Source organism: Actinia tenebrosa, unplaced genomic scaffold (assembly GCF_029948245.1).
Source record: "Actinia tenebrosa isolate PJP-AT-01 unplaced genomic scaffold, QUT_ActTen_1.0 PGA_scaffold1__47_contigs__length_23844297, whole genome shotgun sequence".
NCBI lineage: Eukaryota > Metazoa > Cnidaria > Anthozoa > Actiniaria > Actiniidae > Actinia > Actinia tenebrosa.
In genome coordinates this window covers 5143573-5159644 of record NW_028292578.1, presented here as the reverse complement: position 1 = coordinate 5159644, position 16072 = coordinate 5143573, and the positions used below count along the sequence as shown (strand labels likewise).

The 16072-nt window shown below is 36.0% G+C and overlaps 1 protein-coding gene across 1 annotated transcript; it reads right to left on the bottom strand.

Moving 5' to 3' along the window:
• Nucleotides 1-2650: 2650 nt before the first annotated feature.
• On the bottom strand, nucleotides 2651-14949 carry LOC116305831 (uncharacterized). The gene is made up of 16 exons (XM_089032172.1): nucleotides 14923-14949; nucleotides 14376-14760; nucleotides 13880-14206; nucleotides 13327-13436; nucleotides 11941-11999; nucleotides 11212-11354; nucleotides 10790-11077; nucleotides 10069-10383; nucleotides 9468-9770; nucleotides 8698-9155; nucleotides 8102-8196; nucleotides 7751-7916; nucleotides 7127-7193; nucleotides 6494-6765; nucleotides 5278-5455; nucleotides 2651-4783 (listed from the first exon to the last, which is right to left on the bottom strand). Exons 1-16 carry the CDS (start codon nucleotides 14947-14949, stop codon nucleotides 4635-4637), a joined length of 3342 nt encoding a protein of 1113 aa, XP_088888298.1. The 3' UTR covers nucleotides 2651-4634.
• Nucleotides 14950-16072: the final 1123 nt, after the last annotated feature.

Below are 16072 nucleotides of genomic sequence, written 5' to 3'. Positions count from 1 at the left end.
AAGAACAATTTCCTTCTACTCTTGATTAGAATCTTCTGGAAAGCTCAAGCGGAAGTTCTAGAAAGTCTGTGTTATTGACAACAACCAATAGAAATCATAGTTTTTTGGTTATATAAAAATAATAATTCAAGATATTAAAACTTGAAATTAAAATGTCTTAAGAAGAGACAAAATAATTGAATTTTAAAACTGATGAAAGTTTGGGTGTTTTGCAATGTTTCGAAGTCTGAAAACAAAAAATTACTTGTTTAGCTTGGACGTAGTTGTAAAATATTAATTAATTAGTTGTACTGTTCTGTGTGTGCAGCTTTGTCAGTGAAGGATGATTATTTTCTTCAAATATATTGAATGAAACTATTAGTAATTTTATTTCCTTTCTCTTAGTACGATGAATCTAACTAATTTTGGGTCTCTTTGTTAAAGATTTTCTTCTAATTTAGTCGTTTCATTAATATCGTGTATCGCAGTGTACTCGGACTGAATATTAAAAGGGTTAGACACTTAAACCTCGTGTTTTGTTTACAAATACAAGCAATTTCTTCATACTTCATGCAGTTTTGGGAAATTTTTCGTTCATCGTATAGAGCAGTTTTCGTATGACTGTGAAAAGCTCAGTGCCGTAAGCATGATGTGCCGTGACCGTGATGCTTTCTAGAATTTCAATTGGCTGATTTTTTTTTACGCGCAATGTGATTGGTCTGGCATTGCCGTGACCTTGGCGTGATCGTGTCCGCATCTTGATCATGCCGTGTTCTGGGTATTTGATTGGATGGAGGGTAAATTCTCGTGTATCGTGTTTCATCAACCTTTAATATTTTAAATAACCGAGCTTTGAGTTCCTTATGGCCCATCATCAGCTAGGGTGAAATGAAGCAACTGACAAAAAATAAGCATTAGAAAACTCCTGCACGCTCAAAACCTGGCTTTTAGTCTCCGTTTTTCTCGAGGTTTGTTTGATGTTTACGCTCTAAACATAAAGGTATGTTGCAACGTATTTTTGTTTATTTTTATTCATGTCGAAATTCGCGTATTTGCGTCGAAAGTGATTAAAGGTATTTCTCGTTAACCTATGGGAAAAACTGCTTCTACCCGGAAGAAAACATTTCTTTGAAAACAAAACATCAGTTTTCATCGTTGTAGTACTAGTTTTAGATTTTTTAAAGAAGGTTTTAAAAGATAGTCAAATTATTATTAATTCTTTCAATTAACTGACGTCAGTATTGGGAGAAAACTTACCAGTCATTCTTATCAATATTATTTGAACAACCATCGTACTTGTAATAACCTCCAATATCCAAAAATATTGTTACGAATTTCTTTTTGCTGCAATCACAATCCACAACTGAAAAAATAGATAAATAAATGAATAAATAAATAAATAAGTAAATGAATGAATGAGTGAGTGAGTGAGTGAGTGAGTGAGTGAGTGAGTGAGTGAGAGAGTGAGTGAGTCAGTGAGTCAGTGGTGAGTGAGTCAGTGGTGAGTGAGTGAGTGAGTGATAGAGTGACTGAGAGAGTGATGAATGAATGAATGAACGATTTACAATACACCAGTTTCGCATTCGATGTATACCGCTGTTTTTTTCACTCTATTTTTTAAACATCCACAGTTAGGACAAAGAAATCCCCTATATTACAATGGAAATAAACTCTCATTGAGCAGGACAGCTGTGTTGTTTTCATTTGCTTCACAGAATCAAAATAAGAATTACATTTCTTTAATTCCTAACAACAAAAATTCCTAAAAAAAGTTGAAACATTGCAAAGACAAAAGTGCGTCGGGTCGAATAATGGGCGCTGTGTGATCAAAATGACCTTTAGTAGAATACCTAACTCTGTAGTTTTCTTTACCAGTATGCAACACTAAATCGACAGCTTAAATAGCTGGTGCTCCCATGAGGGTGACTGTGACGCTTTCTTCAGTAGTTCGTTTAGTGTAAAGAAATCGTAAAACACGATTCAAAAGATTTTAGTCCTTACATAAATGCATAAAAGCCCATTGCTTTTGTCCGTTGCTTACCTTTGTTCAAAGAGAAACACGTCAAAACCACCAACACTTGCCAAATGAACATTTTTTACTGCTCACAGTACCCGGACAAAGGATTTCCTGCAACTATTTAGAATTGTTTACAACTTATCTGGCTTCCAAATGAAAAGAAGAAAGATGCTATCAAAACGAGGTCTTTCTTTAAAAAGAATTAAGCGGATTCAAGAGGGTTTAAGTGATTTTCGTATTGATATCGTGTTAATCTCCATAGCCCCAGGCTATTGAGGGCACATTAAAAAAGACAAAAAGAAAAGGGCAAAGAGCATAATAAAAATATTTCACAAAAAGATTGAGTAAGAAAAAAAAAAAGAAAAAAAAAGAAATATAATATAAACACAGCAATAAAAAGATAATAAAATGATAATAGAGGCAAAAAGGAATATAAAAATATTCCTACCCATTTTTTTCTTATATATATACATTTTTTTCTTTTTATTTCAAAATGATTAAGTGCGCGTATGCTAAAGAATTCTGAATAATATTATTATAGCTATAATTGTATATTGACGCTAAATTACTATTATTATAAATTATATATTATTATGAATAAATCACGCCTTTCCCGACTTTGCTTCATGGGTAACCGCAAACAATGGCTCCAAGTTGAATTTGAACTTGAACTTTATTTCTATATATCAATGGTTGGATTTTACATATTAGTTTTTATCCTTCATACCAGGATTCATACCGGCCCATATTTATAAGCGCGACTCAAACAACCTCTTTTATGGGAAGCATGGGAGGCGTAGCGATGAATGCGCTCGGCTCATTTCTCTTCTGTGCTTCGAGGGTTTTATTTCTCCGGGTTTTCCGGTTTACCTCCCTTGGTAAAAATCAGTTCTAAATTCCAATTTCATCATGGCTACCCTCATAAGTCTAGGACGATTTTTTATTTTATTTTTATGTCAGCATTTTTCGATTGATGAAAGCCAAAAACCCGATATCAAATTTAAAAGGGAATTAAAAGATGCATATTTCCCTTAAAAACTCATGCTACAAATATAAGGCAAAGTTTGTTTAGTAGTTTAGAATATTAATTTAGAATATTTGAATTTCGGCTGCAATTAAATATTTGTAATGTTAAAGGTATTTTTGTTCCCAGACCCTACGCTTGCAGTTTTCGCGGAGTAACCCTGGTCGTCACCGGTCGAGAACCAGGGAAAACAATTTAGCAGTTTCATATACCAACAGCCATAAAGCGTTGTTTCACGCAGAGCTTAGGATCTGAGAAAACGATCGAGTAGATTTTGGATAAAAGTTTAACAAGAGAATATTCTTCTGAGTTTAATAATTTATCAACATCATTTTGCTGCTACGCAATCTTGTTTTGCAGCTGTTTATCGATAATAAATGCTTCTTTGAAGCCGAGTTTAATTTTATGAATTATTATATATCAGTTAGGTGAACTAGGTTAGTGTGTTTCTTCAGTGCCTTATTCTTTTATTATAAAGTAAGGATAGTACGCGCGCACTAAGTGGTCGAAATTTTGCTTTGACGCCATCCGTGCGCGTGAAGTGCTGCTACAGCCAGTGGCCGTCTTTCTTTTTGCGTAAATAAATTCAATAGCGAAATAAAATTAGTAACTATATAATATAACGAATAAAACAGCTTTTTCCGTGCTTCCATCAGAAATAAAGCGCTGTAAGCACTCAAGAAGTGTGAGAAGCACTATGGCCTATGGCTTCTCCACACACTACTTTTGGCTATTTACAAATCACGTGTGCAAAACCATTGGTAAATGTGTACAGCGATTGCCTATATGTAAACCTGTGGTGCTTACCATTTACACCAATCCATTTATTTGCTAATTTGCTAATTAGCTAATGGCAAAACTGATGTTACACGAGACGATTCGCAACGACTATTTTTCGCGATATGACTTGTCGATTTCTAATAGGTGTTACACTAATCAGCTTCTCGCGTTCGTTCGAAAATCAACATGTTACATGGGACGATTGCAAGCGTTTTTTAAAAGCCGCCATCTTGTTTGTCGACATCTCCTCGCTTTTATGAGAGTATTGAACTGCATTTTGGGTATACGTTGCGCTAAAAATCGTTGATGAAGCTGTTTAGTACACGAATCAACTTGCAACAAAATCGCCATTATGAGTATTTGAAGCTGAATCAAAAATCTTATAACGCGTTGCCGAATCCATGGATCGTCGCACGTGACATGTTACACGGCATCAATTTTTCGAGCAACGGCTTATCGCCAAAAATATCGTCGTTGCGAATCGCCCCGTGTAACAAGCAAATGGTACACGTGTCTATCTTCCGTAAAAGCCTAAGAGGGCGGGAAAAGTGCGTTATCTCAATTGGAAGATGGATTTTTTTGGAACATTCCGAACAAATTGTTTTTCAAATCTTAATTCCAGTTTTTCCTGGTAAATGGCAAGCACCCCAGTATTAATATTTATTTTAGGTCTTTTTTTCTTACATCTTTAAATTCCAGCCGGCATTGTTTTAGTTCAATCACAGTTTCTATGGAAAAGCCATATGTCCGATGGAAAAGTCATGGAAAAGTCTTGGAAAAGTCATGTCGATATTTTAAGAATTATAACTTGTGACATGTACGAAATCGGCTTTGCTATTTTTCTTTCAATTGAACGAGTTTTGCTATTTCCTGGCGATGCTTTACTTTTAAATCACTTATCTTAGCCTTGATGTCTTGATAAAACACATCGACAAATTGTCGCATTTCGTTCCTCATGTTTATCACAACCTGTCTTGAATGAGCTGTGGAATATAAATTGTTCATTTTGGAATCCATATCTATTATAAGAAATCTTTCAAAGTTCTTGCTCAAATAAGATTTTTTTTCACTGGTTGTGCGGTGGATATTAACAACATTTAAAACAATGGTTATTACAAACAAAAAGGAGAACCAATATCTTCGGTAGTTACAAACAAAAGTATATTGGCTTAATTTACGAACCTTTTAAAACAACGAAATTAAAACTGGCATGGTGCTCTCAGCTTCAGCGTTTTAACGTAATTAGCTTTGTTGTTTCAGCCAGACTGATTTTACAGTGTACAACGCTAAACCATCGACATTTTGTTAACGTTTATGCTTGAAAATACAAAAATGCTTCCTTTTCATGCCGTTTATTTTTTCATTATAGTTCATTATTCATTATTCACATTTCATTATTCATTTCACTACGAATATCTGCTTCCCACTATAACATTTTAAATTACTTTTTCTAGTTTAATCATGCGCATGTCCATACCTCTGTCGACCTTATTTGTTCGTCGCTTGAGCAAAATCACGTGCAAAATCAATCCACCAATCACAGCCATCGACAGTAAGAGCCCTAGGCAGAGCAATGCCATTTTGAATGTGGCAGATTCGACTTCAAACAAATTGCTGCTCTTTTCTGTAGATTCGTTCTCTTCAGGGGGCTGAAACTTATGTAAAGAGCTCAATAAGTTAGCCATAGAGGATGATTATGGAATACGATGAAGTAGCGTGTTTGGTTCGAAGGGATTATGTGTCGATTTGGCTCTACACGGGCATAGTTTAAAGGCTAAACTTTATTCACACAAACCAGTCCAATACCACGAAAAAACAGGCTAGGGAAAAGGCCCGGTGAAACCTAAAATTATTTAAATCTAAAATTACAATGTATGAAGGGAAATAAAAAAGGAAAACAGTACAAAAACCTCACCGAATTGACACCACGGTATACAAGTACGGCAAACTACTTCAAGCACGTGTAAACCATATACCGCGCAAAGGATTGCGGGACATTTATGCAGAAAACGTAGAATAGAAACATAGGAACGCGGGAACTTCGGAATACCCTTGTTGAGGATTAGCCCCAACATACGAAATAGACTCATTTGCAGGCGTCTTTGGATTTAATCTTTGTTTCTTTAATGAGCTAAATGTGGTGTGAGTCCTCCTCCCTCCTTCACCACACAGGGGCTAATGTCACAACAAAGCTATTTTTATATTACGCTTCCTTCTATTTTAAACCTAAGGAAGTATGGCTAACATACCTCTTACGAAATGTCGATGAATTATGTATGCAAATTTACGACCGAACAGCCGGAAAGCGTGAAGTTGGCGGGAAAAAATTTGGCGCATGCGCAATTTTTCGGAAGTTAGATATACTCAGTGAAAATCATGCTTTAAAACAGAGTTGTGTATTGACTTCCGATCAAAATAAAAATTAGAAATCGGGAACGTATTTTTAGCAAGCTTTTGAACGTTTTGCGGTCTTATTTCGGAAGTCCAAGAAATCCTGGTCTCAAAAAATGGATTGTGCCAGAGCCCTTGTTCTTCGCCACAGGCCAGAAGAAACGCAGTCTCTGGGTACGATATTGATTTTGTATATATCAACTTGAGCTAATCTAAGGTAAAATGAGCTAATTGATTTTGACAGCAATTAGTAACGATTACGCATGCGCAGTCAACATGATCACAATTTGTCAATCCCCTACCTCTAGAGTGCTTGTGTAGTTTTGTATAACCTTGGAAATCTCTTCAACTTTTCTTTTCATAAAATCATTACATCTCTTTTGTACGACTTTAGCGTCCCCAGACAAAACAACACCGTAACCGATCTTCTTCTCCAGCAGTTTGTTCACTTTAATGTTCTCGTCAAACAAGTGATCTTTTTGGTCAGCGGCTACGTAGGTGTCAATCAATGCACCAAAGACGTTACCATTTTGCAAAGCATCATGGATATCATCTATACTGTAATATTGGTATTCTGGTTATGGTTACAAAAGAAATGAAATAATATTTATGATTATTTGGATTCTTTGATCAATGCTTTATTGAAATCAATTTGTTAAGCATAGTTAATGGAGCCTCAATTGCAAAGGGATTGTTGGGTAAGAATTCAGAAGCTGAGACCAGAATGTCACATAAGAAGTACCTTCATAAGGTGTATCTAGGGATACAACTCGTTGTGGAATGCACATCGTGAATTATTGCACTGACGGATAGCATGGTGGCTTTTGACACATGTTTTATATCGACTGTGTCATTCCTATTTTAGCATACCCTTTTGGTCTCAGCTTCAGTGTTCTATGTTTTGAACTGGACAATGATTTTGCAATATTACCTACCCTTGTCTATGATTGCATTCATCTGTGTTCCCACTCTATATTCGACCGAATTTTTAATGACAGCAATCTGAAGGGGGGAACAAAGCTTTCTGATTATTAAAAAGTTACTGAAACAAACAAGTGAACCTTAAGTCAACAAAAGAGATTATTTTTTTGGAAGGCAAGGTAGGTTAAATTTCTTTATGACCAGCGGTAGTGCACATGGTTAAAGTCAATGTGTCATTAAATGATGTTACGGTTGTAACAAGTGAAACATCAAGACATGTTATGGGAACACTTCCTGCCAAGGCAGGGGAGTTGCCACCAGTACGGTCGGTCCGGTTTTAACCGCACCACCGAATTACCTTCAGAACCATTTTTCCCCTTTTAAAAAATAATCATCAGAAAAGTAAATACAAGATCATAGTAGGAGAGTGGTAAAAATTACCTTCCTTATATACATCATATGTGATCATTATTAGTGGTCGACATACAAAGGATGGTTATAAACATTACCTTACTTCCATAAATCAAGTGATCATTATTAGTGGTCGACATACAAAGGATAGTTATAAACATTACCTTACTTCCATAAATCAAGTGATCATTATTAGTGGTCGACATACAAAGGGTGGTAAACATTACCTTACTTCCATAAATCAAGTGATCGTTGTAAGTGGTCGACATACAAAGGGTGGTAAAGGAATTGGTTATTTCACTTATAAGAACAGAGATGACTACCAAGCCAGTCAGAATCCAGAAAACCCCAAACAGTCGGCCCAGCCTCGAAACGGGTACACGATCGCCATACCTATGAGAAAAAGGTAGGCAACGACTTTAAGGCGTTACATTAGGGGGGAAATTAGTTTGTTATTTCATTTCATGAATACTATTTTCTTTAAAATAATTGCCATGCTTCTTATTAGTATAAATTTATGATTATTATTGTGGTTAAATAGTATGATGTAGTTGTCATGGTGATGGACTGTTACTCACCCTACGGTTGTTATGGAGATAAATGACCACCAGAACCCATCAATGATTCCCTTTGAAAAATTTTCATGAAACTGTCCATTATTTGATTTCCTCTCCTACAAAAAAAATGCAATGTGTAGCATAGGTAATCACATGGTGAAATTGGGGAAAAATTTTGTCAAAACAGAGTTATAAAAAAGTCTTCATAGCTAGACGGAAAAAAGTATCACCAAGGTAAGAAGGTATACAAACAACTTTATCTTGGGCACATTGTTTTCTTCCATTTCAGACCACATGTCATTCTCCTAAGTATATTTGATGGTTGCACGTGTATCAATAGATGCCAAAAATAAATATTCCCAAGATAAAGACACGTGGTCAAAAATTTTAAACAATTAAACGCCCGAAGTAAAGGGGTCTATTATCAACAAGTGGATTGCTGTTTTCAGACTATTTCAAAGGAAAGTTTCGTTACAACTTTGCATAACTGGATTGCCCAATAAATTTCTGGTTGGCAATTAAATAACAATGAAGCAAAACAAATTATGAAATCTTTGAAGCTTTGCCATAAGGTAATTCTACAAGACTTTAAAACAGCACATATTCAGCTTACTCACCAATAACCACATGATGAAACCAGAGATATACGTTATACACAGAACAAAACCAATCAGAGGTAAGCAAGCCAATGCTAAGTTCATCACTTTGGGTTTTTGTCGGACGTTGATAAATGCTATTCCAGGGGAGTCTACTACTTTTACATATTGATGTGATCCTTTGTACTCTTTAATATCTTCGTTCCCATAGATTGGAAAACTGACTTGTGGAACATCATCAATGTCTTCTATTACCCCAACGACACTGTCCTTTAATGACGTCATATCTCTCCCATTAGACGTCATATTTAGTATCGTATCTCCATGCCCGTTGTTACAAACACCGCAGGCCCAAGTTAGCATTTGGGTCACGATGTTGGGGAAGATCCCATCAATGACACCAGTACTGGTGTTTTGGTTCAAGTAGGGAGGATGGACCCAGAAGTTCGTGTAGAGAGTCTTTGGACAGCGACAGGTTTCTGGAAAGTTAATTTTAGGAAAAGGTAAAAAGGTAAAGTAACAATATTTAACGTCGGTAGTTCCTTCAGCTTCGTGGCAGGTATCCCAGGAAGCCGACGGTGACATTTAAACAGCAACAAAAGCAATGTCATTGGATAATTCAAGCGCAAGCGTTTTATAACTCCATTGGAAATTGAGCAAACAAGCGCACATATTTAATTTTGGAGAAGAACAAATGCAACATTGTAGATTTAATCGTTCAAAGACCTGTTAAAAATGTAGCTCATTTCATGACTTATTAAGGGGCAAAATTTCCAGAAATGCAGCAGTACCTAAAAAGATGGTGTGCGCTACCCCAATTCCAGCATCAGTCACAGCAGCAATCTCTACTTGGTAAATGGAGTGAGCTTGCAAGTCATTCAGCTCCAAAGAACTACTGTTGGGTCCCAGGTTCTTAGTGACATCTGTTGCCTCTTCTACTGGTAGTTCTGACTGCATTATTTGTTTGTAGGTTACTTGGTAGCCTTGAAGAATGCCGTTGAGGTGGCCGAGAGGGATTGTGTCCCAGTGGATTGTTGCAGAAGATGTTGAAGTAAAGTTTTTATAAGTGATGTTACTTGGAGGTTGACTGGGAACTACAATAATTTGGGTGAAAAAGAGAGCTATTTTAAATATAATTGAAAAATACTGTATGTAAAACACTGGAGGTGTGAAATGCACGTGCATCGTCAGTGCCATATAGAATTTTTTTTCTGGCTTTCTCCAGTTATTCTAATTCCCTTCACAAAGTTATAACGTCATCTCATGTACATTCTTTGAAGCCCATTAGTATTGCCTATGCAATCGCACGCTAACCTTGGAATAATATTACGACAGAGGGGATAATGTTTAAAATTAGAATTGATCTAAATTATTAAACTTCATTCAACACACCATCTCTTAGAGTACTTGCGTGTACTTCATTACTCCAGGGTCCACATCCTTTTGACGTAAATCCGCATACTTTTAATGAGTAAATTGTGAATTTAAGCAAATATTTCAGTGTAAGTATGACCGAGCCGCCAGTTGGTTGGACAGCTCTAGTACTTCCACGTAGCCTGTTATCCATCTTGTCACGCCATGTCAATGATACGTTATACCCAAGCAGTACGCCATTGGTCTGGCTGTCTTTGATTGCGTCCCACAACAGACTGATTCGTGTAGAGCTGTACACGATAAGTTTAAGATTGCTTGGTGGTACGGAAGGAACTAGAAAAGAAGCGAAATGCTTAGAGTTATAATTATGAATGGTATAGGCAAATGAAAATAAGCAAAATCCTTATATCCTATAAATAAATTTGGTTGTTATTATTATTATTATTATTATTATTGTAATTATTATTATTATCATTATTATCGTTATTATTATTATTATTATTATTATTATTATTATCCATTTAGGTGTCATGATTTTCACATGTCAGAACATTACATCATTTCTTATAGAAATAAGTTATCATTTGTCAATCCATCCAAATTAACATATTAATGGTACAGAAATAACACTTGAGGAAATAACCCTGAAACTAAATGTGAAAACATGTCCAGTGAGTTAGGCCTATATATGCTTTGGGCGTTGAATATAACTGTTATTATGATCAACCACCTTACTCACCATCTTCATCTGTGGATATCGTAACAGGTTCACTTGCTACTCCATTTCCATTACTGGAAGAAGCCAGGACACGAAATGTATAGCCTGTGAATTCCCGAAGACCGCTTATAACTGTTTGCGTGACTGCAAGCATTACAGACTTGAACTGAACTGGATCAAATCTGCTGCCAGCTTGTTTGTAGTAGACAAGATAACCCATGCCTCCTGCATCTGAAATACTTGTCCAGTGGAGTTGAATAGATGTGGAATTAAAACTTGACGCAGACGTTATTGTAGGAGCATTTGGGACTGAAAAAAAGTCCAGAAAAGAGTCCAGAAACATGTATTACTTTATTCACAAGCAGTACTTGTAAGTGTTTGAATCAAAACTTCATTTAAAATAAATTCTTATAATTTGCCAGTTCCATTGTATCTGCTCTTACCTTTATCTGATGAAATATTCAGAATCTTTGCCGGAATTGTCGATATTTTTCCAGTCATCGTGACATGTTCTTGTATCTTCAGGATTTGAATGGAGCCCAATGCTGCATAGCTGATGCTAAAGGTGGCTATTACACTGCCTTTTCTGTTGATGACATAGAATATTGATCACATCTAGATTTTGAAAAAGCATGGACTCATGGACGCATGGACGCATGGACGCATGGACGCATGGACGCATGGACGCATGGACGCATGGACGCATGGACGCATGGACGCATGGACGCATGGGCGCATGGACGCATGGACGCATGGGCGCATGGACGCATGGACGCATGGACGCATGGACGCATGGACGCATGGACGCATGGACGCATGGACGCATGGACGCATGGACGCATGGACGCATGGACGCATGGACGCATGGACGCATGGACGCATGGACGCATGGACGCATGGACGCATGGACGCATGGACGCATGGACGCATGGACGCATGGATATATAAATGAATATCAAATAAGTAAGTAAGTAAGTAAGTAAGTAAGTAAGTAAGTAAGTAAGTAAGTAAGTAAGTAAGTAAGTAAGAAAGAAAGAAAGAAAGAAAGTAAGAAAGAAAGAAAGAAAGAAAGAAGGAAAGAAAGAAAGAAGTATCCCAACTTAGCTATATTACCTATAAACCATATGTACCAATGCTTTAGCGTATGCCAATATTTTGTTGAACATTTTTACCTGAAGGAGTGAACAGTTACTTCTCTGAAACTATTGTCGCCATTGTAAAACACCTTCACCTAATAGTCAAACAATGTAGAACTCCAGTTCATTGTACGTAATTTTCTTTGATTATAAAAGAAAAAGTATTGTACCTATTTTTTTAATTGAGCAAACCAGAAAACTATTCGTAATTTATGACTTCTGGGATTTTGGCTTCCGTCAATCAAATTTCCAACGGTCTAAATATTCTTAGGGAAGCCATATACAGACGTCTTGGTATGTGTTTTTCGACGTGCTTTATATGAAAACGGGAAAGAAAACAGGCCGCGTTTTATAGAAACACTTATGCTGGTGAAAAGTGTTCTTCAAAAAGATGGATCATTCACTAAATACAGCTGGTTAAAGACAATGTGCTTGCGCTTGGCAAATTTGTACGTTCAAGTTCAATCTTTGATCCAATAAAACACTTTAAAATAACTCACCTGTATCACAATTTTCACTATTGATTCTACATGAAGTGAAGTAGTTGAATGGCAAAATATCTTTAGAGGATTTGAGTGATTCACCCTGGAGCTATCGAAGGTTTATTAGTTTTAATATGTTATGGAATGTGATGTCATAGGAGGCATTATTAAATATGCAAATTTTTTCTTGGGAAGTAAAATATTCTGTATAAAACGTCATTGTCTTCCTCGGCAGGTTTGATAGAAAAATCATTGCAAATTTGCTTTCTCGTGGTAATCAGTGTTTCAATTTTCAAATTAGCATATTACAAGTATAAACCTCGATATCTCCAAGACACATCAGTCAAATCATGTTTGACATTTGACATTTGACATTTTATTGTTTTAAATTAATACATTAATATTTACACTTTTACCTGCAAGTAGCTTAAAGCTATTCTAGGCAGGTTAAAAGGAAAGAAAAACATCAATAATTATAATAATTATAATAATTACAATATTATGGTGCAAATAAAGACCAAAAAAGGAAAATAATATTTACAATTAATAGATATGATTAAGCGTTATTTATAATGAATATCGATACACATTTATAGTTTATAATATATATATAAACGACAATTGGATAAAATGAAATGTGAGACATAAACACAAACGGAAGTAGAAGTCGTATCAAGAATTATGAATTAAACATCATTGGAATTTCAACATAATAACCAACTAAATCTAGACTCTTAAACAGTAATGACCTAATTTCTTTTTTAAAGCTATTTTTTAATAATTTCCTTATATGATCTGGGATTTGATTCCATAATCTTACACCCATTCTGGAGATGTTAAGATATTTTACCATTCAACTATTCACTTCATGGAAAAATCATATTGAGATGTGGGTGAGGCGAGGGTGGGGGGGCACTTCAATTTACAGATCAACACTTACATTGCTGGTAATTTTGTCGACAAGCATATTTGTTCGTGAATCTTTCGTAAGAAGAATGTTATTCCACATTTCGCCAATAAGTTTAACGACAAAAACCGCTTGAAAATCGTCTTGTTCACATGAAGATAAAGAATAAAAGAACAAAACATAGCAAAATGATATAGAAGTTTTGGGCATTTTATTTTTTTAATTAAATGAGCTTCTATATCGGCTAGTTCATGAGGATGATATCCATCTCATACCCGTCGGTAATATAGGATCAATCCTTTTTTATTGGTGTCTGTTACTGTTGTACCGTGCCAATCTCCCAATCACCCTTGTGACCACAATACATCGATTCGCCCATCTACCCATTCATCTATCCATTCATTCATTTTGTCCCTACCAACTCCTCAGCTATCTATCTATCTACCTTTCTATCTATCTATCTCGTTTCCTATCTATCAGCCGCCAACCCGCCCGCCTATTTTATCAATCAATCCTTTGATCAATAGGATTTATCAAATGAGCAAGTAATCAAAACAGGACTGAACACTTAACACATCGTACATACCCTTAACCATTGTGCTAACAGTTGTTGGTTGTATTGTCCCTGTACTCCCTATGGAAGATGGCTTGCGAGGTGTTACGCCAGAGTAATCATGCCATAAAGAGGTCAAAGACGTTGGAAATATCCCGGGTTGACTAGGTAAAGGTTGAGTAGATATCGGCTTATTCAAAAAACTGACTGTTTCGGAGGAAATCGTTGATGCCAGAGAATCAAATGTTTTATAAGGAGTTGGTGAGATTAGGTGAACAGGAAGACTTGTTGTAGCCGTATGATGTGGTACGATGTCAAACGATGTGGGAGATACACTTGAAGAAATGGGCATTCCTTCAGCTGAAGCATAATTGAGCAAATGAGCAAGTAATCAAAACAGGACTGAACATTTAGCTACACTTAAAGTAAGTAAGTAATTTATTTATTCACATAGACACACAGGAGCTTACAATAAAGTATCGTTAGAACGTGCACGTGCTAAATGTACGTGCTAACACATCGTACATACCCTTAACCATTGTGCCGCTAACAGTTGTTAGCTGTATTGTCCCTGTACTCCCTATGGAAGATGGCTTGCGAGGTGTTACGCCAGAGTAATCATGCCATAAAGAGGTCAAAGACGTTGGAAATATCCCGGGTTGACTAGGTAAAGGTTGAGTAGATATCGGCTTATTCAAAAAACTGACTGTTTCGGTGGAAATCGTTGATGCCAGGGAACTAAATGTTTTATAAGGAGTTGGTGAGATCAGGTGAACAGGAAGACTTGTTGTCGCCGTATGATGGGGTACAATGTCAAACGATGTGGGAGATACACTTGAAGAAATGGGCATTCCTTCAGTTGAAGCATAATTACTAGTAACGTCAACTCCAGTCTTGTTAAAAAATGAATTTTGCTAGAAATAATTCAAAATATAAGAAGTTAAAATTAGCGTTATCATGAACGGGTGGATTTAATCATTTCGTTTTTCCAAACAACTTTTTTCGATAAGTATACTCGTAATGTGTTTCATTTTTTATATAAATATATATACACCTATATAAGCATAACTTTTTACCCAGACGTTGCTTGACGAACTGCTCATTTTGTGGGATCCTGTTTCGAATTGAAATAGTAATAAACATCAGAGAATATATATATTAAATGATAAACGCCAGAATAATTGGCACATAAAGATAATATGACAAACCTTTTATAATGAAGTAAAAAGGATGTTGCTGTTGGATTGGGCTACTGTTGTTGCAGTGTTCCATTATCTTCACGCTTTGGCTAAATCGATACAAAAAATAACCCTTCTGACACCAAACGATATCGAGATAAAAAGATTCTTGTTTCGAACAATCTTCCTTAAAAATTTTGGCTCTTTTCTTGCTTATGCTTTCCATATCAGATGGATGACGTTCAGCGAGCCAAAGCGAGTATGTATAACATGAACGTACGTGATTGGCTAGCATGTAGTAGTGTCCATCGAAGTGCAAGTTATACCTGGGAAGAAAAGAGAGTAGATCAAATAGACCACATGCAATAATGACCAGCATTGACTTTTAAAAAGAAAATCTTATTTTTAAAAAATAATCACTACTATCACAAAGAGCATCAAAAATATTTATTTTCGAAAAGTTATTTCAAATGAAAATTTCAGAGATTTCTATGAATTGGCACTCCACTCAATTTTTTGTTTTTTTGTCCTCCCAGTTATAACACCCCCCCCCCCCCCCCCCCCCTCTCTCTCTCTCTCTCTTTCTCCCACCTTATTTTTCGACGACTGTAAAAACCTTTGCGAAATTGTCATAAACCCAGAGTTTATCATTGGGATTCGACGGATACTAGAATACTCGTTAAGAACATACCATGTTTGACTGATTATGTTGGCACAATTGCTGTGTGTACATTTATATCCATATTCGTTTATTTTAGAATATAAATACCAAGGCCTTCCGAAGGAAGGTACGCCAAGAATATAGACATGACTTTCGACACAATTCAATGGAAGCGTTTCGTAGTTCTTACATGCACTTGTAGCTTCATTGTCATGAGCAACTGAAAAGAAGAACATTTGAGAAGCTATTATGGCATATCCCTTTTCTTCCTTATTCTAAGATTGTTGAATCCTCTCAGATATGATGCATTGTATTTACATTTTCAAGATTACGAGCAGCTAGATATAGAAAGGGAAAGCCAAAGATAAAAGAGAGAAAAATAGAATT

What these genes read in the sequence shown, in the direction of transcription:
- LOC116305831 (XM_089032172.1), bottom strand. Translation starts at nt 14,949, where the DNA reads ATGAGCAGTTCGTCAAGCAACGTCTGG. An exon ending in TGTTAGCACAATGGTTAAGG is followed by an intron (nt 13,437 to 13,879) that starts GTATGTACGATG and finishes CATGTGAACAAG; the next exon opens with ACGATTTTCAAGCGGTTTTT. An exon ending in GATATCCACAGATGAAGATG is followed by an intron (nt 10,384 to 10,789) that starts GTGAGTAAGGTG and finishes CTTCTTTTCTAG; the next exon opens with TTCCTTCCGTACCACCAAGC.